The sequence below is a fragment of the Copidosoma floridanum genome, unplaced genomic scaffold, assembly GCF_036245765.1.
Source record: "Copidosoma floridanum isolate Cflo_tuat_1 unplaced genomic scaffold, Cflo_Japanese_pri ptg000013l, whole genome shotgun sequence".
NCBI classification, from domain to species: Eukaryota; Metazoa; Arthropoda; class Insecta; order Hymenoptera; family Encyrtidae; genus Copidosoma; species Copidosoma floridanum.
Window position 1 is genome coordinate 21,228,180 of NW_028321890.1, and position 25,622 is coordinate 21,253,801.

The 25,622-nt window shown below is 42.8% G+C and overlaps 1 protein-coding gene across 1 annotated transcript in view; it reads left to right on the forward strand.

Moving 5' to 3' along the window:
- Window positions 1-1,013: 1,013 nt before the first annotated feature.
- The window catches only part of vg (transcription factor vestigial), an 82,131-nt gene continuing 57,522 nt past the window's right edge, over window positions 1,014-25,622 (forward strand). Inside the window, exon 1 of the mRNA XM_089590959.1 lies at window positions 1,014-1,376. Within this exon, the coding sequence (XP_089447085.1) occupies window positions 1,176-1,376 (201 nt within the window). The 5' untranslated portion in view covers window positions 1,014-1,175. The remainder of the gene's footprint in view (window positions 1,377-25,622) is intronic.

Below are 25,622 nucleotides of genomic sequence, written 5' to 3' on the forward strand. Positions count from 1 at the left end.
CTCGCGAGCAGAGTTCATTGTGGGATCAATACCGGGGACCGCGTAGGAGTGGCACCGAGGTTTCATTGGACGTCGCCCAGCCGGCCAACGATTGGCCGGCGCCACTGCCGGGAGGCGGAGTCGGCGAGGTGTCCCCCTTTGCCCCCGCCCGGCGTATCTACTCTCGGCCTTTCGCTGCGATCCCCCTTTCTCTCGTGTCTCCCGAGAGATAGAGAGATGTGGTGGTGTGTACAGACATCCACGCGCGAGTGGATCGCCGAGGCTAGAAAGAGACGCGGGATGCACGCGCTCGCTCTCCCCCGAGCCCTGACTCCTGCACCGCGGGGCCTCAGTCTGTGTTTGTCCACCAGAGGCACGCACCGCCGCTCTGACACCGGCTCGCCCGAAGCGCGTGCCGTTTGTTATATTTGCAAAGGACTGAGATACACGGGGTGCTAAGTACCCCCCACGATTTTTCTTTTTTCTTTTTTTTTCTTTTGGGCTTTTTGTCCATTGATCGTTTTGCTGTCCTTGGTATAGGGCCCAACCCAAGATCGTCAACGGTATAGTGACTCGTGCAGCTTCGATCTTTGGGACTCTGGGTTAAAAAAAGCCTCGTGAGTGAGTTTCGAGACGGACGTCCTGAGAAATCGGTATGACATCCCGGGGACGTTGGATGCGGTAGTCCGTATAATAGCGGGATCGCTGAAATCGGTTGGGACGATCGGGTTGCCGTTTGCCCGACATCAGCCCGAGCCTTGGCGTCGGACTACCCGGCGACGGTGGCAGCCGGCCTCAGTTACCACCATCAGCATCCCTCCTCCCCGCCTGACCCAATCACCACGGCCACTCTGTACGGCGGCTACCCGAGCACCTATCACAACCACCGCTACCCGCAGTATCCGCATCACCACTACCATCATCTTCAGGAACAACAACAACAGCAGCAGCAGCAGCAGCAGGAGGAATTGATTGTCCGCGGTGACAGTCAAGAAGAGGGTGAAGAGGGCAAAGACCAGGGGGGGTGTAGGAGCCGGAGTGGCACCGGCTCCGCGTTAGTTGTGGGTGCTACTGCTTGTGCCAGTGGTAGTGGTGGTTGTGGTGGTGGTGGTGGTTGTGGTTCAGGTGGTGGTGTCTGTAGTGACAGCTGCAGTCCGGTCAACGCTGCTTGTGGTGGTGGTGGACCGCGCGCGGTGATGAGCTGCTCCGAGGTTATGTATCAATACTACCCGTACATCTATCAGAGGCCACCGCCGCCCCATCCGCACGCGGCCCCGCACCCGAGCGTCGCCCACGCCGGCAATCATACCCACACGGCGCACCACAGTCCGGCCAGGCCCGCGCCCTTTCAGCCCTTCTCGACACCCACGCCAACCCACACCCACCAGTATGACAGGGTAAGTCTACTTATTTACATTATCTTGTTTTTTGGGGCTCATTGGCATCGAACATTTTGCTCTACCGATCTATTTTGTCATTCATCGTGGATCTTTGTGATGTTCATAACGTAAGACCAAAGGGGTTTTCGAAAGATTTTTGGGTAAAGTGAGGGAAAATCGGTAAAGACCACTTGGTTTCGAGACGTCTTGGGTCTTCCTTTGAGGTGATCTATGGGTAAGTGCGTTCAAATAGTTCTTTTCAGTAACTAAGCGTTATCTATATGTTTCGCACGAATTACGTGATATGCGGACATTGAAATGTACTCAAAATCAAAGCAATCTTTCTGTCAAAAGAGCCAACTGTGGCCATGTTTTGGGCGTTAGATAAATCGCTACATCAATTTTTTATAAATCCATGGATGTATGCGCTGCTATTAATTTTATGACCTGATCAATGTTAATAAAAGTTACACTGCAATCATGGGGTCTCTATAGTATATTGAATGACTATTTGGTGATAACTGAAGGGTTAAAAAGGGAAAATAACTGTCAAAATAAAGAGAACGCAAGTATACTTGATGGCTATACCCATATCCGAGTTAATAGAAACAAACAGCGCAGCAAGGAGTCAAGCGCCGGCCCGTCGAGCGTAATCTTATTTGCTCGGAGAACACACGCACACGCGCGCCCACTTTCAACCCCAAGCGGAACCATCTCCTGGACAGTATATATGTACATGCACAGCCTGTAATCCTAAGCGCACACAAAAAAGAGATCCAAAGAGCCTATAATCGGATCGGGCGTTCGGCACGCGAAGGCGATAAATCATAATCCTCGGAGGCACGCTCGACGAGCAGGTGTATACGTTGTATCTGTGTCTATAGACCAGCAAAGCAGGATTATGACACTCTATAATGATCTCCCCTTTTTTTTTTTCCTTCCACTCTCCACTGGCACCACGCGCCTTTTTGTTCCGAGGGAATAATGCAAATACGCTCGGCGTGCCGCTGGGCTGATGCCGTTTTGATCAACTGCAAGTGTCATCGATACCCATACGCCTTTTTGTCTCCTTTTTTTTTTTTTTTTTTTTTTTCCTCTGACGCGCCGCTCGTGCGCTTGCATAATTTATGCGAATTATCCGTGCATGGGGATTACGGAGATTACTCGACTTTTCAACGAGAGTATCAATGGTTACATTTATTTGTGCTGATTATGGGGCATTGCTTATTATGAAAATGTTATGTACCTGACTTTGAATAGTTTTTTTGTTTATTAGGCTATTTGTTCGGCTGTCGATTACTGGATTATTGGGGAACTCTATTGACAAAAACATTTTTTCCATTGTATTGGTGAATCGCAGTAAATTTAATTATGGGTAAAGAATTTTTTTACGTCGTTTTATAACTTATCTATCGATTCAATCAGTAATATTGAAAAATAATTTAATACAACACATTTGAATAAAGAGAATTTGAATAAACATTAATACTTGGAATGCAGTTTTTGGTATCATATACCCATTGTATAGGAGGAGTGCTTAGTTAAAGCTCAATTGAACGTTAAAAGTGAATTGTTTCTATTAAAAATAGTGGTTTACCAAAAAACATCGGAATTTTTTATAATTCTGATGAATAATGGATTTTATCCCGAAGCCATTTAAAGAAGTTGAAACTTTTCATGGAGCAATCATAAAAAATGACATAAATACCCATTAAAATTTCATCGAGAAAACTTTCCCAGCAGCCGTAAATTCCCGTGGTAAATGTGACGATTGTCTACGAATGCATTGAAATAAAAATCATCGCATACTCAACTCATGGTCCACTTATCCAAATCGCTCTTCCCGCGCAACCCCAAACTCAAAGCGACCCGCTATCAAAACGACCCAGCACTCGTATCCATCCAAAAAAAAAAAAAACAAAAAAAACGACAACTACAAATGATTTAACGCGCCGCGCTGGCCCACCAGTTTTTCTGGGCCTCCTAAGCAGCCGAATGCCACTGCCAAGCTTCGAGCCAGTTCCCACATTAGACGCCAATCCCCGCATTCCGAGTACGACTAAATCGTTCATTGTCTCCGTCCGCTGCGACAAGCAAAAAATGAAAAAAAAAAAAAAAAAAAAAAAAAAAAAGGAACCGACAAAGCGACACATCCGTCATCGGCGCGCATACACACACTCCCGGCACAAACACCGTACCCGCAAAGGGGAATACTTTTCCGTGCACCTTGTTTCGGGAGCTGCTGCCGCGAAGAGGACCGCGCTCATTACCACTCTCTCGGGGCCCTGCGAGGCGGCAGCGCACAATGAGGTGCTGCGTACAGGTACAAACGAAAAAAAAAAAAAAACAAAAAAGATGGGGGGGGGGGAGAAAAACAAAAGTCCAGGGCGGGTTTGGTAATTGACGTAGATTGCGCCGTAAATCCTCTTAAATTATCGACTCTATCGGGCCCCCTTCCTTTGCGAGCAAGAGAGGAAAGTCCTCGCTCGGCTCGGGATTCTGGAGCGGGCGCGTACGATAATCAGCACGAGAGAGCATTTTAAGTGTATACATGCACGCGCGCACACCTGAGCGAAAAAAAAAAGAGAGAAGGACTCTTTGCCCACCTGTATCCTTTTTTTCCTTGCTTTTTCATTTCTGGCTCGGCTGACTTTGCGGGATGTTTCACTTGCTTTTGGGGACCATTGTGTCTTGGTGGACCGTGTAGGATTTAATACAAGCACGCGGAAATAGTTTTAGGGAGGTATATACAGTCGCGAGTCGCTTTTGAGCAAGTTTCTCGCGGGTACCGGTGCTACGACGCCTGGCTTTGTGGTTCGCTACCTTATCTCACTTTGCGTCACAACAATATCTTCGACGATGGGAATGTTACTCGCTCGTTTTTGTAAACTCTCGCGTTTGTCAGTTGTGCGTCTGGCACGAAAGTCAGGTGGTTCTGGAATTTGCGTATATAACCATGTTGCTGTACCATTTTGTGGCAAATAGACAATCAAGTCTTTTTTTCATGAACGCGGGATCCTCCCAGTCTCAATATTGTTGCTTGGAAAAAACAAAAGTATACCAATGTATGTGTTAGTTTTGACAAAAAAAAAAAAAAAAACTACCACCTTCTACCACCACCTATTCGTATAAAGAGTTAAGATTTCCTTATATTTTCCAACAGCAACTCCATTTCACCCTACCTCTACCAAGTCTTGCCCATTGCCTACCCCCTGCAAAGTACGGGTCTTCCAGCCCCCTCACCTTCCAACTTTTATTTGTCAGTTTCCCCAAAATTATTGGTTCTGCATACGCGTGTGTATTATTTTTCTCACTCCTTCCCGTCCCTATACCGATTCGCCTCTTCCCTGCACCACATAGCGAACCGCGCAGTGGTATAGTACCCTCGAACGGCTCTCATGCAACAACAACCTATGTTGGCCCCTGGCATTTATTCCCCATTCTGCTGTCAGGGACGATTACGTTGTCAAATGATCGGCGGCCCATAACAGAGGGAAAAAAGGCCCTCACCGATAAATTCAATTAATTAACCGATGCGACAATCAGACGGGCGAGATAAATAGATTTTTGGGCTGCGATTAATAAAGCGGACCGGGGACGCATAAGGCGAATTTATCGGCCATTCGGCCGGGCTAATAGGTTTTAATTGCGGCGTTTCTTTTCGCGGTCCCCGCGCTATAAAACTCCGGGACGGGCAGAGAGAGGCTTTGGGAGGACCTGTTAATAACCCCCCGGAGAAAAGGGCGGACTTTTATGCGCGCCGGGTCGTTACATTTCTCCTTCAAAGTATTGCAGCTCGGTCCTCGTATGCATATATATATATAGAGTTTACAAGATGATTGAAAATGACCATCACGATTCCGAAGAAAAAAAAACCTGTCGATATTTGGGTCCTCGGCGATCGGTGTAGCGCATCGCTTCGATCAATTAACCCACGGATAAGTTACGCGGGTATGAAGTCGCGAATAAAAATGGCAGCCGAACAATAAAGCCATATCCCCCCCCCCGGGCGCGAATTCTCCGGCCGAGCTCACATTATTAAGCCATCCCCCCGATCGCGCGGCGCGATCTTCGGGTCCGCTCGAAAAGCAGCCCCCGGGTAAATCAAGTCCCCCTTAACCCGGACGCTCATATATAAATTTCAATTATCGGCAGAGCGCGTGAAATCGAATACGCGCGATCATACGAATGCAAGGGGGGGTGGGTCCCCCGCGATCTTGATCGGGAGAGCGAGTTCCAGCCGTTCGCCGAGAAAGAGGCCCGCGCGGATAAAGAAGCGAAGGGAGAGAGAGAGAGAGAGAGAGGAAGGCCAGGAGTCACACACAGAGGCCTCCCTCTCCCCGGCAACACGGGTTTACTTTTATTTAAACGTCCCCTCCTTTTATTTAGGGCCTGACCCGTCGGTCATTTTGCTCCTTTGCTCCCTCCCGGCCGGTGTCCTCGGAGCTCTCTGAATTAATAGCCGCGCGTACCTATATCCCCACCCCCTCTGGCTGCGAGTCCTCTCTGCCGCCGCCGTCGTCGCCGGGTCCTTCGAGTGCGCGACGATGAGAGAGAGAGAGAGAGAGGGACAAAAATTCGCAGACGACGATCGACCCGCTTTCTCACGGTCCCCTGCGTTCAGCACTCGAAAAATAAACGAGCGATCCTCTCTTTTGCGAGAGCTCTTTTTCTCCACTTGCGAATACCTGCGCGTATGTAACCATAACACGGCATATACACATACTCCCGCTCAGAAAATGCTCTTGGAAATTCATCGATCCAATGGGTGCTCCTCCCCCTCTGGGGGATTAGCACGCCTGACTTGTGTGTATATACCATTACTCCGCTGTACTATATGAAGTCCATCGGAAGTGGTGTATGGTGATAGTCTTTTGACGATGCGCACCGGCCGATGGATAAATTTCTCGACGCCTCGGTGTTTTTTGCACACGAATATAATTATACGGACGCGGCGTGCATGCATTACAATGTCGAGTATAGCTACATGTACCGAGCGATCCCTCAGGTATTCGATGCCGGAACCGAATTCTCGTTCGGCGCTCGCTGCACCCGGGGAATGTCATAGACGCGCATGGATGAAATTTCTTTCGGCGGCGCGCGATGGAGCGTTACCGCGCGAGTAACGAGTACTTTGCACTGTATAATAAGTATTTGCACGCCTCTCAAGCTTATTGGGTTCGGCGATTGGTTCTTACGTGTGGGTGTTACGCGTGAGCATGAATTTGATGATTTTGTTAATGATTTCTTCGGATAGTTCTCCCCTGTACGATCAATAGATGCATCATGCATGATATTCAGTGACATTTAAACTCTTTTTACTTTTATATGTTTCTTACAGTTGAATAAAATGCTACACTCAACAATAATAACCTTATAATCTGCATGATTAGATCTCGTAACTTGTTATTGCCAGTACACTTTTGTCTTGTACTTCATTAATGGAAACTCGACAGCTCCAATAACCCTGTAACACCCAATACGTCTATGAAACCCAAGACTTGTAAACTTTGATCTAAATATTCAAAACCCTTGATCTAAAGATTCATAACTTTGAAATTCCTTATCTTACGGACCCATGATGTTAGTCTTTAAAACTCCCATTTGGACATTCGTCCCAACTCCATTGACTCCGAACCCGCAACCCCCAAATCCCACAAGATTTAAGTTTAGTAAGGTCGAGGTTTTCTTTACTGCAATTGCCAAGGATACACCAGATATCTGTTTCTTTCGGGCTGGTTTATTAACGCAAGTCCCCTCGCATCTCACTATTTGGGGTGCTTCTCAATCAACGTGAATCTCCTCGCTTCTCACGTTAGTCAAGCACCTCGATCATTGAAAGACAAGGAAACTTACGTGCTTCGATCAAGCACCCTACAGAGAGAACAAAAACTATACACGTCCACGTTGTCCTCGTAAGTATTGTATAGTATAAGTAGTTGCGACAAGAAAAATTCCAACTCTACCTGTACCCTTAAGATCACGGGGTTTTGGGGTGATTGGGTTACAACAATATCTCGATCAAAACGTCTGAATCTCGGACCGAAGGAGTGACTTTTAGGCTTAAAGTAACGAAACGAAAATACAGTAAAAACGAAGCAGCATCCCCATCGAACTCTTACAATGTCCCAGCATCCCACCAACTACCCTCGCGAACTTCCCTGCAGTTCAAATTTTCCTTCTGGCCCTTCAAAAAGCCTAGGGTACTGGTCTCTTTTTTCTTCCTTACTTTGCATTCTCTACTTCTGTACCTCCTCCTCTGAAAAAAAAAAAAAAAAAAAAAAAACTCGTATCCGCCACTCTTAACGAAGCCGCGGCGAACACGGAAATTATCGCCGAGGCCGTAAAGCATCGGGGGAACCCGTTCCGATCGGCCGGCTCGGCGTATCTTGTGTATATACTCTCAGACCGTCGCTCGCCGCTACTCGATACACGCAACGCGCGCGCGGCGAAACGAATTGTGTACGGGTACACATTTTTCTATTCCAACTCTATACGGGAGAATCGCTGGGATGCCTCGGGTGCACACCCGAGACGGAGAAGCCGGAACTTGACACCTCGTCGTCGGGGGGAGAGCGCGCGAATCGAAAATATGCCCATTAATTGATGTGCTTGGGGGTAATGGGCATGGATGGGTACACATTTTTTCGGCATACTTTTAAAATCGTTATTTGGCACACGAGCCGCTTCGCTTCGAGATATCATATGCAAAGCGTCGAAGTGGCCAATCAATCTTAATTACTAATTGCCGCTGAAAGGCGACACGTGTTCTCTCCTTGGCACATCCATTGCTTTACGTTTAAATGTATACTTACTTGTCGAGTTGTTTATCACTGTAACGTCGCGTTAAATGCTCATCCAAGACGCGTTGAAAAACAATGTTTGTCTCCGAGAAGTTAGATGAAAATGTCAACATTGATTACCATCATTTCGCTTAGAACCAGAATATAACGCTTTAAAGTCATTAATCTCAATTGATGAAAAAATTCATTTAAATATATTGATTACACGTCCTTTTTCGCACATCCCATTGTATAACTACATGCACTGAGAGAAAAAAATAATAATAAAAATTATAGAGAAATTCAAGGAAAAATTACTATTGCGCACAATGACTTGGATAAAAGTTAGCAAAAAAGGAAAAAACTATTATTTTTAATAGTAAATATTATTGTTTTAACAGTTAAAGTTATAGTTTGAAAAGTAAAAATTACCACGCTGGAAAGTAAAATTTATTGACCGATCCTTTTTGAGGTTTGCTGTTAAAAATAATAATAATTTTTTCCTTTTTTGCCAACTTGTATCTATAATTTACTGATGCGGAATGGTATTTTTTGCTGAAATTTTTCTACAATTTTTATTATTATTTTTTTCTCTCCTCTTTACTACTTTTTTCTACTTTACCCGTAACGCCAATAACCCTCGTTCGACCAGTAATTCAACCCTATATGTTCGCATTAGACCGACACGTCGACGACGAATAAATTAACCCTCTTCCCTTCGTATAGTGTGTGTGTTGTACACGTGACTTTCTTACAAGAGTAGATCGATCAATCGCGCCACGGCCATTTATTTATGAGACCAGTGGCATACACGTATTTGTACACATAGTTGTAGTAGCAACATATAGTAATGGCGTGCATACGTATAGGTGTGCAGCTGTACAGGATTTGTAAGCAAGAGCGCCGCGGGTGCAGTTCTTCTGGCTCAGCAGGAAATCGCGTCAACACACGGGATGGAATTATATGTACGAATCGAAGGTACAGATGCGGGAGCCGAGGCAAGAAAAAGACGAAGCACTTGACAGAGATACTGAAATGTGTATAAAAGGCGATATGTGGGGAGGGGGGCATTTTTTTGCACAGGATGTGTGTCTGTGTTTCATGTTGTTTCCTCTCTGCAATTTTTTTTTTTTTTTTTTTTTTTTTTTTTTTTTTTTTCATAGTAACTTTTTTTACATCCACTCACACGGATAATGTGTCAAAAATTTAAGAGCACGGTAAGCAAGAAGGGAGGAAGGAACACATGAATATCGTCGGTGACACTCGTGCTTGTGGTTGTTCGCTTATACGCCTCATCTGAGCGGGTTATCACGATGTGTTTCAGCAATATCATCTTAAGATTATTGAAAGTCCACTCATTTTTTGTTAAAACTATAGATAATACTGAAACTTTTTGCGTATTCTAAATACTTTTTTTTTTATATAGATAAGCCATAGTTTATACAAATCGGGTTTTCTATTCGTTTCGTGAGCAAAAGCTTTTACGTTTATAATTTTTTCAATTTTCATGTCTTTTTGAGTACAGAGATACCATAAATACTAATTAAAAAAATCAAGAAGCTGCGCTTTCATCAAGTCAGTAAAAAAGATTGCACTAGTCTCGAAAAGACTTTCAAGTCACATAACGACTTTAAAGTCTCTAAAAGCCTTTTGATAACTTTAACTCTCGTCTCCTAAAATTCATTGAAGACTGTAAAAGTTTATAAAAGGCTCTAAAGTCTTTTAAAGTGATTTAAAGTCTTTAAGAGTCTGTACAAGCTTACAAGAAACTGAAAATCCACTCATCTATAACTTTTGGTGACTTTAAAGCCCGTAAAAGTCTTGTAAAGACTGCTAAAGTTTCTCGAAATGGTATCGGATTTTTTACCAAAACTTTCAAGTACGTAGCTCAAATAAAATTTTATTTACAGCCATGAGCTATTAAAAGAAAAAAATTTTTTTTAATTGCATGGAGTATTTAAAAATTTGCGCGTGACGACCCGGTAAAACATCCTCACTCACACCGATTTTTATATACAAGCTTGTATTGCCCGGTTTCTCTCCTCCAGTATTCTTAGTGAGGTTTACAGCCCCGTAAACTCGTGATTCAACTAAATTACAAGCTTAATTTTCCTCATCAAAAATTTTCATGATAGGCACTGTTAAACTTTGTGATCTTTTACGCTACACTTACGTTAATATGTTTTTTCTGATAAAATAAGTTATCTAACTGCGATCAGAGATGTGAAAATATTAGGAACAATACACTTATAAATAAATAAAAATTAAGGAAAAGCACAGTTGCGTGTACGTAATACAGGGTATCGTCTATTGAAAAGTCTGTTTTTTCATTTCTTGATTGTTGGTTGAAGTGCATATAATTGTTCTAGAATTCCTTTTTAAGAGAATAATGGATTCCGTGACTATGCCTCTTTTTATATATGATCCGATTGACTTAAACTAACTACTTGATTTGCACGTATAGAGCAGGTAATTTGAAAATATTTAACCAGTATACATAAAGACCCAACCAGAACAATACAAGATACCTACTTGTGATTCAGCACCAAGTGGTGGTTTATTTTTTCAATAAGCACCAGTTTCAGATTATTTAAGAAAACAATATTTCACATAATAGCTGTTCTCAACGCGTACAATTTTTATTTAATTAAAATTATTGGCGTTGTTATACACTGTTTGCAAGGTTTCATGATTAATTTATCATTACATATTTTAGGCAATATCTTGTATGTTTCTCGAGTACAAAACCCGAGATCGCCAGCCTTTGCAACAAATTATCCAAAAATTTCAACCAGAGTATAATATATACATGCATATATACATGCGAGAACTATATCGACATAGATATCGAACATGAGAAGAACAGGTGCGGAACAATCGAGTTGGCTACAAGTACCCCTCATTAGCACTCTGGTTTCCGAGCGCAGTGTTCATATAATGCATAAGCATAATACATGCGGTACAGTTCCCGTCTTTTTACTTGCTTACCACCGATTCTATGTACCCTATTATCGACGCTACATGTGTGTATCAACTCGACAACGCGGTGGTTTCGTACAGCTATCGGTGCAGTTGTGCCATGCACGGGAGATATTAGGCGTCGCGAAAACTTTGGAGTCGCGGCGCTGCGGGAGACGGGCTCGTGTGGCAAAGAGAGAGAAAGAGAAGGGTGCGTGCTTATTGCTCCGTTTGCTTCTGCTGCCCCTCTCTTTTTTTTTTTTAAGTATACCCTGCACGGCTGTTTAATAAAAGATGAGTGGCTTGGCGCGGCTTTGGCTGCAGGCACATTGTGTCGTGTGTGTGTGTATATATATATATAACACGTATGCACATGGAGGAGGCGCGTTGCAATAAAAAGAAAAAAATACTTGCGCGGCGATTGCGCAACGCGATTAAACGATCGTTTTGGTGTTGTTAATATATAGGCGTTGTCGTCGTACGTATAGCCGTGGAGCCAGATGACAAAGTGGCGGGTACACATGCAGATGACGCGGGGCGCGCGCAAAAAACGATCTCGTTTCCCGAAAGATTCATGAGTGATTGGACGTATCAAGATTCCGTTTTAAATTAAATATGACGTGTATATATACCCGTCGAGGAGAGTGGAAGGAGGAGTGTTTTCGTTGCACGCGTGTATGCACGTTGATTGGAATCGGGAAGAGGAAAGATAACGATTTTGTTTGTTCCGTACGACGTGTGTTTTTATTCGATTGTTTTAATTGTTTTAATTTGACGTATTGGAAAAACATGTGCGCGACTGGAAAACAATTGCTTGAGAAAACTAGAGTGTAGCTACGAAAATTACACTGCACCATTAAAAAAATTACTCTTTATTCTAGACTACTCTTGTCGTAGGTAAACGATTATGCTGAATCCGAATACAAAGCCCAATTTGCTTTGGCACGTTGGGGTTTTCTCGTAATCTTCAAAAAAAAAATTTTTTTCAGTTAAACCAGATATATATTGCAATGTTAAATTTTATTTTACGTGCCTGTCCTATATATTTCAAGGCGTGGGATTGGAAACAAGTTTTGGGGTTAAAATGCACACAAGTTACTTCTTTACCTAATTTTAAAGTTATAAGTTGAGTTTTTATTTTTTAGTTTCGTGGGTATTTTCTATTTTTTTATTTTTCTTTTTAAATCCACAATAAATACCCGAGGTAACGGAGCAAATAAGACTTAGAATCCAGATTAAGTGAGTTAACACGTATTAAAAGTAGTTCTGATTTGGTGAATAAATTTTTGATCCTTATTGCAAAGCTGTGTCATACATCGCAAAAAAAGAGAACCCCAATCATCGTTAGCTATATGGTTCACACAGTGATCAGCATTCCTCGTTACGCTTCGAAGTCACCGAAAAGAAAAAAAAAAGAAAAAGAAAAGAAACGGACCAGCGAGATCCCCGCTACCTGATGAGTAGCACACACGCGGCCCGGCCAAACAAGATTAATCGTAGATAAATAGAGAGAGAGAGAGGAGGCAGGTCGCTCATTCGGTAGATAAAATATTCTTTTAATTAGTCGATCGAGCAGGCTCCCCGGCATAAATCGGCCGGTCCAAACAGTGCGAAACTCTGGCCACGAAATTTCTCTCTCTCTCTCTCTCTACCTAGAATAAACCGAGCCCGTGCGTGTATAGTGCCTTTTGTCGCCCGCGAGAGAGAGCGAGAGCCGAGAAAAATTTATGTGGGAGAGCATAGCTCTCGAGGCCCCTGGAATGCTAGGGAATAAATTAGCATAATTCCGCGGCGGTCGGGATGTTTGTTCTCTCTCTTTCTCTCCCTCGGAGGATCGCTCCGGCTGCAAGTATATATGACGATCGGCCCGTGCATCGCTGCCGATCGCCCTGATACACATTACGGTACACACCGCGCAGCGCTACCTCTCATCTCTATTCATCGCCTCCCGACATCCATTACGCAATCGGACGACGCGGTCGCGTTATATACGTCTAAGTTGAATAACCAACAATCGATTGTAGGTATATACAACCGGTACAACAGTCGCTGTGCACGCACTGGCGTACGTGTAATTACGAAATCACCGGTCGCGCGAGCGAATTCCTCGCGAAATCCATGCTTAGCGGAGAGAGAGAACGGGAGAGGAGCAAGTGTTGCTGGACGCGGCTAAAAGCGGCTCGGCGTGTATCTCTACTGCGCGCGCGTAAAGAGCGGCTGTGTATCTCGTATAAAAGCCCCGTAAAACTGTATACCATCAAGAGAGAGAGAGAGAGAGAGAGAGAGAGAGCGAGGATTCTCGGGGAGGGACGAGACGAGCGCGCCACTTGACCGATTAATAAACCGATGTCATCGCGCCGGACCACCCCGGCGTTACACGCGCTTCCCACCCTCGCCCCTTTTGCTCTCGTTTCCTCTTCTGTTTTCGTCCCCTCCTCGGGGGCTATCTTTCCTTTATCTGCGTGTCCGATGCGGCTTCGCCTACTTTTCTCCCCCCCCCCCTTCCCCCTCCTCCTTGGACACGCAACGGCTTTTTTTTCTTGGCTTCTTCTCCTTCTATACCTCTCTGATACGCGCCACAGCTTGTAGTAGCCTCTCGGGGGTTTCGGGGGGAATCGGTATGGCTTTTGAAGGCTTTTTCTTTTTCTTCTTTTGTACGTTTTGTTGCGCCACTGGACTGTTATCGCGAAGCGAACATATTTTTTTTTTTTTTTTTTTTTGTCCATCTCGCCCCGTTTGAAAGATGAGCGAGTACGTGTGATCACTCGGAAATCGAACCCTTTCGGTTCGACGTCCAAGATACCCTCTATTTAAAAATCACATCCACACACAGTACAACGCTATTGCAAGTCTCCGTTGTAGTGGTCAATAAAAACAAACCCTTTCCCACCCCATCGAAGCTCAGATCGAAGACTTTTCGGTGCGAGCATGGCACACCGCGAGCTTATAGACATGGTAACAATATAGGTGAAACCTCCTCTGGTCATCTTTGTCTTTGCCAAGCCAACAGCAGCAGCCTCATCGGCAAAAGGACCAGGTCAGCGGCGGCGTGACTCAAACGGGCCGCGCTTATACCTTTATACCATGCGCGTGCACATACATATACACACGCGCATACGTATAGAGGGCCCCCGAGTTTTACGATCGTCGCGCCGAGGTGGCGATGTCCCCCCCAACCCCTGCAGGTTATCGGACAGCCGGGATCTCTGTCTCTCTTTTTCCCACTCTACTCCCCCTTGGTCGGCCGCGTCTACCAAAGATCTGCTCCTTCTCCTCCCCCCTTGTGCCGTATTTGGTATATGTATTATGTCCTTCTGTTTACGTGTATATACATACCATACCTGCGACTACTATAAATGTACTATAGGCCGAACAGAAGGAGCAGCGGAAGGTTTTAGTGATGGCGAAAAGGGGGCAAAAAGTCGAGAGAGAGAGAGATAGCTCGACGATGGGCTTCGCTAATTTGAGGCTTAAGGATTGAAGAGGGTGGAGGGTACTCTCCTTCCCTTTTGGGACGACTCCTGTACACCATCGATTCGGTAATTACGTATGCCGGTCAATCATTCAATGCCGTCGTCATTGGAAGCGCCACAATTTTTATGCCTCCCGGCATTACGAGCGCGTTTACAATCAAGCGAATTGCGGCCGATCAGCGACTTATCACATACATTTTGTTCTTGACTATCTGCGAGTTCGCGATATTGAATTTGCAGATATATACTATATATATACGGACAACATGTACGCCTCGCGCGTATAAAATACAGAGTTGCGGCTCGCGGGGCACGAGGAATGCGTACTTCACTCGGGTTTCGCTCGTTAAGTTTCCTCCTTCGTTTTTTTTTTTTTTTTTTTTTTTTTTTCACTCTGGAGATTCGCGGTGCCTAAGTATATTTATATACGTTATACATTGAAAACGCCGTGGATTATTCGTGTTTATTTTATACCACGTAGCTCGAGACATACGTTACAAGGAGAGAGGAGCTGCACTGTTTCGGTACATATAATAAGTGTATGTTGTTGGCCGTACCAACGGAGAAGGCCGGATTTATTGGTAATTAATTTCCGGCGCATTGAACGCCCGGCCGAGTGTGTTGGGCATGTACGCGGATTTATAAAATGAATTTATAAAGTATATCGCAAAGACGGGGTGTCCGGTTACGGTGATTTAGGGACATCAGTTGCGCATATGAGCTGGGGTCTCCTTCCATGGAAATAAACTATTGAATATGCTACGTACGGCTTTTTATACTTTTTCCGGGAGTTTTGGTGATTCCTTTTTTTCATCTGAAAATCGATGGGTTAAAAAATGGGCACGCATTCTAAGGTATCACTTGAGCGGGGCAACGATGGCATAGTAGCACATATAGAGCCACGCGCAGTGCTTCCTTTCCCAGACATTCGTCAAAAGCGTCATTTCCACCTTGCACATGTGTGTGTATACTTGCTCGCTTACTCGCATATATATACTCGCTCACCTGCATGGCAGTCGACCGATCCAGTTAGTCGGCACGGCACGCGTGTCGCGCAAAAACTCTCGCATCCGCCGATTCCGGAAGAACGGCGTAACCTCCACGCGTGTATAACTAAGCGCAGAAACAAAAGCGGAACAAACGTCTCCTTTCGCCTGGAAAATAATGAAAAAAATTAAATTATAATTGAAACAACCGCGCCGTTTATAGGTACATCAAAAATGTGGAAAAAAAAAGAAATCAGACCGTATTGGTTTAGCGCACAATATATATATACACGTGCGACCTAATGAATTCGTTCAATTTCGAGCGACAAGAAAAAGAATAGGACGAGGACGGTGGACGAGGAGGAGGAGGAGGGGAAAAGATCCTGCGTTGGGGCGAACAATGGCACATTCAAAGGAGGTGCCGTGCACGCGCGCGCGCGCGAAACTGGCATTATCGCCGCTCGCGCATCTCTCACGCTGTTGTCGTGGTTATTTACTGCGATATAGGTGCAGCGCGGAAACTATTTCAGAGTGTAGAGGTATGTATATATGTAAGAGAGCCGGGGCATCCGATCGCGTTGGTGTGTACATGGGAGATGTGGGGAAAGAGTCGAAAACTGGCGTGAGAGACGAGACGTGACATCGTTTCGCACTGAATACTCGCGTGTGCACGACCGCGTGTATAGGTACGTATGAGTTTTAGGGGGAGGCGTTTAGCGCGAATGAGTTATAACAAGCGTGTAGACCAGCTCTCTTTTTGTCTCGACACATGTTCAGGTCGACGGAGGCTTCGTTGTCATTTTTTTTTTCTTTTTTCTTTTTTTTTTTGTGTACGTCCCGAGGAGCAGAGCGTATATATGAGTCCAACTCTTTTCCTCTTCCTTCCTACGTGTAACGAACACATTTGCGCGTCGTTTCCCCGCCACTAATATGTGTATATGCTTACCTACCGACATAAATTTACGGCTGAGCTGTAGCGTGTTTCTTCTAGGCGCTGTTCCGTCCCCTTCTTTCTTGCTCACTTTTTTCTCTAATATTTTTTTTTTCTTTTTTACTTTTTGTTGCTCTCTTTTCCCATTTTTCTAAGCTCTCGAGGGGAGGGTGACAAAATACAAAGTAGTGTATAGTCGGCTGTGGGTTTTTTTTTTTTTTTTTTTTTTTTTTATGTATACGACTCCTCTTATGAGTGTATCCTATTTCAAATGATCTATGCACGATAGCCTTATAATACGAAGCAGTCTTTGTGCGAGAGGCGCATAAATCACGCCACTGTTAAGATCTGCGTTTAAGTGGGACTTGTCAAATATAGTGCTTGATTATAATTTTTATCGATTGTATCGGGCTACCAACGTTGAAACAATATTGTTAATTAAATCATATTAGCTGTGTTGTGAAATACATGTTATAATCTTTTGTTTGGAAAAAGTGCAAGATACATACGTCGACAAATTTATTGGTACGATATACATCATGCCCGAAATGATTAAAAGGTCCATCGTTTTCATTAAGAGATATTTTAATTATTCGTGCAAATATTTATTCAATCAACCATTAGTATTTAGAATATTTGTTTATCAGATCGTGGTCATTAATAAACGACTAGTAAATAAATTAATGATGAATATGACGCTTTTACATGCACACGACTGGCATAATTTTACAATCACGCAATAACTTTTACTTTATTGTTGCAAGTTGATTTTAATTCCTTCAAAATTCATACTAAACATCTCATCAATCTATTTAGGCCAAGATTTATTAAAAATACGTAATTCGTAAAATAATAGTAACTTAGTTAATTGTCATGAAAACTATTAAGCAACTTGCAATTATAATTTAATCTAACTTATAAAATTCAATGTGTGTTAATAAATTCAATAAATGATGCTTTTCGTAAAAATTATAAATTAAAATAATAGTAAAAAATTTTCAATAAAAACTATTAATGATGTACAAGTAAATACATTACTAGTATTAACAACGTATGGTGAAACAAATTATTTTAGGATAAATATACAACAGTTTCATTAAAGTAAATTATGTTGCGATTTAAATACATATTTAATCATTAAAACTAAGCAAGTATTTCAATACATATTTATTTAAATGATGAAATAATATCACTTTACATTCCGGTTCAAATAATATTCACAATTATCACCTTCCAATGAATATTTGTAATTATTGAATATGATTTAATTTAGTCTGTCGTTTGTTTGTTTGTTGGAAACAAATATTCTAATGGACATAAAATAAAAATTTTTTAATCCAACCTAAAATAAGTAAATTTGCTTGTATTAAAAATTACATGTCAGTGTAAACATGAATCGGATATTCTACACAGGTTTGCGCGATAAGCAAATAAATCCTCGCACTCAAATATACATATATACGTACAATTACGTATACAGAGAGCGATAAACGTGCTAAAACTCGATATTCCACCATCAATGTTTTTGTCGCGTCTAGTGCAACAGCTCCCAACTCCATTGCGTAATGTGCAAGCCATCACTCGCGGCCCGAGCGTTGACGGGGTTTTCGCCTCAAAATTGAGTTTTGAGCTCGGCAGGCACGCAGAGAGGTGACGAAGGCAGCGGTATGTACTCATAGGAAAGGAAGAGAAAGATACGAGGGGCGCAAAAAAAAGGCACCGAGTGAGTAGCGCTGAGTGACAAATTCGCCGGTTCGGGTAACTCAATTTAAAACCCGCGCGACTCGCAAACGCAACTGGTATTAGCTGTATACAGGTGCACACTTATACACAACTGCGGGTTTAGTTTAGTTGCTTGTGCTAACACAAACATGTATGTGTGCGAGCGCGCAACGAGAGGCACTTTTCCTTCATTTCCACTTAATTCGATTGCAAACTCGCGCGCCTACTGACCTGACAACTATCACCTCCATTTTAACTAGGTAAAGCACCTATATATACATACATACATACATATACAGTTGCCATAGCCACCGGAGAAAAAGAAATTTTCCGCTAATCGCTCCCTGCAGCGAACTGCGTATAAAGAAATTCTCTTTCCGTTCACGTTCATCTATAGCTCTCGTATATCAGTGTACAAGCATACGCGCACCTGAAGCCCCTGTACAACGTATATATACGTGTACTCGCTCGTCCCGTTTCAGAGAGAAATAATATTATACGATATACCTGCGGCTCTGCGGAGTATACGAATAAGCTCGTGCACGCGTGTATAAATTTACAAATGGTTGTATGAAAATCTCGCGGTGCGCGTAAAGCCAATGCGGCCTTTTATTATTTCCAGGCTTCAGCTTTTCTGTCATTGAGCATCCTATATATACCATACGAGAGGACGGTTCTTACACTGTCTTGGGAAATCGCGCTTATCCATGCACGACGTTTTCATGGTATACATGGAAAATCCATTCATACTCTCATTTTCCTTATTAATCCTCACTTGTATCATTCCAGATGTTTATCCAATGAAGACTAAGCGTACATTATGTATCAATGGTCACGTATAAAAGAAATAGATAATTTAGTTTTTTCTTGAATTTTTTTTTTTTTTTTTTTTGGCCAGCGCTACTATTTTACAAAGGCTATTATTGCAATCAACATCTGAGCTGTTTTACGAACCTAAATACGTATTACTTGATTTTTTGTAACCCCAATCTGAATTTAACGTTTCTTCAATTCTTTAAACTTACTTCTAAATTAACCACTTTTTGAATCAATGTCTGACTTATCTGTACCAGATGTGTTTCTTTTCATCCTCTTCATCTTTAATCAATATCTGAATTACAGCTGCTTTTCCAAACCTGAATATGAAGATTTTAACTCAAGTCTAAATCAGCTCGTGACTCTTCACCTCAAACCTTTGGTTTTCTTTTCTCCATAAAATATCGTCCGCGAAAAAAGTACGGAGATGACTCTGAAAACGAAGGGGAGAGGGGGAGAGGTTACATATTCACCAAAAACAGCAAAAAACGAAAGTCCACCGCGTGAAATCCGCGAGACCTTTTTGATAAAGCTTCTCCCAACTGCGATGGAAAACAAAAAAAAAAAGTTTCCTCCGACTTGACTCGGCACGATGTTCTCCCGACCTTTTACCCAAGAGAGGGAACAAAACCGCGTATACACTCCAAGCGCGCCGCGAGGAGGGACATTCGGCGCGGCGCTCATGCACCGACGGAGATTTTTATCTCTCGTATACCTATCCAGATCCACACCACGGCTCACGACCGCGAGTTTCATGCATAACATGTATAATACATGCACGTGTGTACAAGCGATGTGGATGGGTTTTTACGCACTTTTGTAGTTTTCCCCGGAAAATATACACACGCGAGCTGTGCCGCAAAGCGATTTAATTAATGAAGTGTAAAAAAAAGTACCTACTCCTCGCTAAAAATAAAAAAAAAATAATAATGGCTGTTACGCGGGAGTCTTTTGTAGTGCAGCCGTACAAATGCACGCTGTATACATACGCGTATATGGATGCACGTGGTGAAAACGAGCCTTGAAAAAGGTACTCGTTAAGATGGATCGGCCGGATCAACTCTTGCGCTTTTTTTTCCGATCCCCACTTCTTAATGAATCGCTGTTTAATTACCCGTCTTATTGTAATTATCATTCGTCATTAGTCGGGGCATTCGCGCGGGTATACCTTACCTTACGCGCGAGCACGTGTGTTTTAAACAGTCGTTGGTGCAGCTGCTGCTGCGTGCAAGGGAAAATGAAGCAATTTCGAGCTGCATCCCATTTATATATTGTATGGGCTTGTGTACGTTTTATGGTCCCTAATGAATTTACAGAATTTTATCTGACCGTTTGATCTTGTTTCTTGAAAAATAAAAGATTAGTTTCCGGAATTTTGATGATTATACTTTCGTCTGTCATCGGGAGGGGCTCGTAGGCGTCTTTTGTTATATTACATCCATTTCATTTGTACGATAATTGTGAAAACTTGGAGTACTTATTTCATCGTTTTGTCGTTACAGGTTGACATGGCACAGTTGGTAAAATGTTTGATCTTTCCTTGAAAGAAAATTATATATACTTGCACAAAGTTCAAGACTCATGTAACCGCATATGTGTAAATATCAATGTCTACTACAAATCGACTCGTAAGGATATTATAAAGTACTATATGTATCTGGCTGTGATTCGATAAAAGACAAAATTTTTTGGAACTTGTAACGTTATCCCATGTTGAAAGTAAGAGTTACCTTATATGTTATGACAAAAGGAGGCGGTGCTTTTTCAGTTTATCCCTCACCAAAAGAAGGACTTATACTTCGAAAAAGCGTGTAATAAATTTTCGTATACACATACCGCGGCGGCTATATATTATGGATTGTCGTTAAAAAAAATGAGCCCCGTTGTAATTAATGCGCCGGCTTATCTGAATTTCATCGGCCCGGCATCGGCTGCGTGAAAAACGTTTCGGGATCCCTTTGTAACAATACGTGGGTAAGTATACATAACACCGCAGAGAAAAAGAGAAAAAAAAAAAAAGAGGAGCAGAAACACGCCGACGTCTAGTACATGATACGATCTATCACAGTGACAGATGTAAGTCGCACGGAGCGACCGAGAGTCTGCAGGCTACGCTGCTCGTATAATATCTTACTTTAACGAATGACGATTTTTATCGAGAACAAACGCGTCGATGTTGAGGGACTGGGAAAAAAAAGGAAAAAACAAAAAAAACGTTCGTTGTATATGTATTATACGCACGGGCGTGTTTCTGTATATTGTGTTGCGCGTTTAGATTTTCTAGGACGAGTACCTGTTGATTCGTATATGCTTGATTTTTCAAGGCGCACGAGATGTACATGCGAACGAAATCGGTCGTATGGTTGTACGGTGGTCAGTGACGAGTGTGGAGGTTACGATCAATCATCAGGGAATCGGTGTCAGTGCTGTATGAATATTGAAAATTTAATTTAATTCTCTATTTTTTATTCGTTTACTTGACTGGTTTTTTTTTTTTTTTACTATTATTTTTATTATTTCGTATGGACTCTACAGGTCATTGTATACTGTCAGTTATTGAACTACTATCACATTACTTGTTTTTAATTTTATTTACCCCTACATTATGGTATGAAACACGAACCCTTAATTAAAAAAAAAAAAAAAAAAAAAAAAAGTAATTAACCGTCTCTTCGTCAAAGCTGTAGAGGAAAAAAATTAATTTTCCCCATCAATATCAAATCCAATTTCACTCCACATCCACAGCACAACAAAGACACTCGGAGGGAAAGAAAAATTTTTTTTAAAAAGCTCCAAGCCCCGCCATAAATCCAGCTCGTTCGCGCGCTGTGTTCCCGGAACAAGGCCCTAGATCATCGGGCTGCAGCGACGCGGCACAACATATTGTTCCGATTAACCCTACAACCTTCCCAAATATGCCCGAAATAGAAGCAAAACGTCGCGCTTGGATGCCAATGGGCCGCGCGCCTCTGATAAAGAGGAAAAAAAAAAGCTCACAATGCGCATCCCCAAGCCGAACGACAGAGATCTATTTAAATCGGTCTCTCTCCTTCTCTGGCTTCTAATTCGGAAGCGCTTCAGCGTGCATTAACCGCGTATTTTTGGAGTATAGGTACATCTCGTCTCTTAATCATTCACTGATAAGCCGATATGGTTTGCCTTCGGTCCTCGCTGCGATGACGCGCACTGCAGGTGTGTGTGTGTGTGTGTTACCTATTTTGTGACGATAATCTGTCGTTAATTGTCGACACTTTGAGGGGATTGGGATCGGAAAATTTTAACGATACGTGCACCAACTGATACGTTGTCGACAAAGATGATGCAATTGTGATAAGTGGCCCAGCGAGCAATAAAAAATAATCCACCGTAGAAAATAATTATCGGTCCGACCAACCAAAATACACCCCAATCATGCAAATTAACGCTCGTACCCTTTTTAATTGCAGCTCCTCGGTGTATCTCTTTAATACCGTAAAGTATAAAGTAAAGTAAAGTAACATTGTTCTCGTGTAAACTTTTGTGCACTAAAAATAAAAGTTAGGCTTGAAACTCGGGGCAATCGTCTCTCGGCTTGTAAAAACACACATGCCCCCGACGTCAGGGTAATTAACAGCCGGCGTGCAATTTTTATACGAGCCCATTAACATCGGCAACAAAGATAATGCATAGCTAAATTACACGTTCAATTGCGTATATATACATGTACGTGTATCATTGTTATGGTTGTTATACGTGCCTGCGCGCGCGAAATAAAAAAAAAAAAAAAAAAAAACGCGCGGCGTCGAGACGATCCTTTCATCTTTCGCCGAAAAATTAGCCATGCAACGCGAATGGGGGCACGGCCATACATTATTATACCTACTTGCGGTACTTGTCCTGTACGAGCTGGGAAATAAATGAAATACGAGGGAAAATTAATGCACTCCTCGACGGAGTCGTATAGACTATAGGAAAAAAGAGCGACTTCCTCGACGTCGTACATATATATAACACCATGTATACGCTGGTATGAGCTCCTGGCACCTGCAGAAAGCCGCATACTATGTGTGCACGTAAGAGAGAGAGGGCTGCAGTGAGGTGAAAAACACGGATTCGCAGGCCGCGTAATACACACGCCCAACAAGGCCTTAAGTGAGTCGTGGTACACGCTCGTTTCGAGAGAGGCCCCCGCGCATGAATATGCAAACCGCATCCGCGCTCTGCTCTCTCTCTTCATTGCGTACTGCACAGACTCCTTTTGGCGGTGGTCGAGCTTCCGGCATCGCTGCGTCAGGAGAGATCGATTAGTTGTTCCCGCTCGGGTGGGATAAATCTCCACAGAGTCGATCCGCGAGCACTTGCGCCGATTTTTATTGCTGCCTCGCGGGGACATTCCTTTGAAAGAGCACGCCTTAATGGCCGCGCGCACGGGTGCAGCGTCCCGGGAAAAAGGGAGAGAGAGAGAGGAGATCGGGGGCTATGGGTACTGCAGGAGAATTTTCTCTATATTTCACGCGAGAAAGAGAGAGAGAGAGATCTTAATTGAATTTCAGGGTCGCTTTCCGTTTCCCGCGTGTATATGTATAGCTGCGGAGTGCGCACATCGGCGTATTATGTTGTGTGCAGGACGCGGGAGCGCATTATTTTCGAACCGAAGAAATCGCTTAAGGATATACGGTTTCTTGTTTCGCGATCTCCTTTTGTCGGCTAATCGATTTGCTTCGGTTTGCTGCTTTGCCCGGTAAATCTATACAGCACGGGCCGTCAGTGGTAGTAGGGATTTTTCATTTTTGTCCCGATGTGCTTGCACGTATATATGGTGACTGCGATACATTTATTTTTTTTTTTCGAATATTTGTAAATATTTTTTGATGGTTGCGAGCACAAAGTCAGGGTAACAAAATTTTATAAATACGAAAAAAGTCATAAAATTACATCTATTGAATATTCTTTGAAATTTTTGCTGAGGACACGAGCTAGTTCTTTAAAATACTAATTTTGATTGACTTAGAGTGAATTCGGAGGATAGAAGATTAAAAAAAAAAAAATTCATTTTGTGAAATAACAGACACCCCACTCGACACTCGATGAGCAACATCTCGAGTATTGGGACCCATACAATTACTTTCTTTCGATACTTATGGAGTGACGCAAGTAATCTTCCACAAAATCATGGAAATCAGATAAGATAAAAAAGCTCACAACCAAGTGTGTCTGTGTATCAAGTATTTCAAGTAAAGACAATCATAAGCAAACAAAGCTCACAATCATGGGAAAACCATATATTTATCTGAAAATCTATAATCGTCGTTTGGCAAGTAAAATGATTGATCTTGAAAAATTAATCGGCAGCATAAACACGCATATCTCTTTTTTTTATGTTCCAATTACGGTCTAAAGACACCAACTCAATAAGTACAGGATGTATATTCCACCCCAATGGTTCGGACGTACCGTACACATATTCAGTAACAGTACCACTTAGCCACAAGAGAAGGGGAGCGAAAACCCGTTCGTTAGAAGTAAAAAAAGAATGGTCCCGCGAAAAGCTCGAAAATTGCCTCTAAAAGAACTTTGAGAAGTAATGCTCCTCTCCCGAGTGTTTCTCCTGTTGTTGCTGTTGTTTTTTTGCTGCTCCGCGCAGTTTTTGCAGCAACGAGAGAAACGTTACATCGTTGGATTAGAAAGTCCTGCAGCTGGGGGACAGCGCGGCACGAGGCCGCGGCCGAAGAAAGAAAGCAGCTCTCGCGCAAGCTTCTTATGTGCGGCCAAGTGCCGGCACTCGAGCCCAATTTGGCTCCGATGTACGTACATTTGCAGCTGAAAATTGCCCGTGGAGCGAAAACGTCTCTCCGTCCCACGTGTTAATTCTTTCCTTCGACCGCAGTCCAGGGGTTGGAAAGGAATTTTAACGCGCGCTGACAGAAATGGACTCTCAAGAAAGTCTCGCGGGACCCGGGAAGAAAAGACACCTTGTGGGCACTGGAAATTGCCAAACGGGAAAAATGGCCACGCTTCATCGGACGCTCCCGCTGCACTTAATTAATCTTCCCTTGGCGTAATCAGCTCGCCAGTCTGTTGCTGTTGTATTTGTAAATGTAGGTCAAAGTAGGGGAATAGGAAAGATTTTTCTATTCGAGTTAGTGTACAACGAAATTTTTGAGTCGGTGCCGAAAAATTGTTGCATTTGTTGTTGTTGTGGCTGTTAACAAAAGTAATGCACAATCATGAGACTGTGTCGAGGGGCTGAGTACTCTTCGAGTCATTAAAATCATCTCAAAAAGACTTTGAAATCATTTCAAAGTGACATAAAGTGTTTAAAAGCTTCTAAAAGTTTACGAAAGATCTTTAAAGCCTACTAAAGATTTTCAAAGTTATCTTATTCTTTTGATGATTTTGCAGTCTCCCAAAGTCTTGCAAAAGTTGTAAAAGTCTCCAAAAAATTTCGGACTTTTCATTGAGAATTTCAAGTGCGCATCAAAGAGACTTTGGAACCCGAACTAATACGGAATTAATTTACTTACGCTGATAATTATACGAGAACATGTAAAAAAACTCAAATTACAAAAATGTATCTGAATACAATATCGTAATTAAAATCGTAGTTATGTAACTAC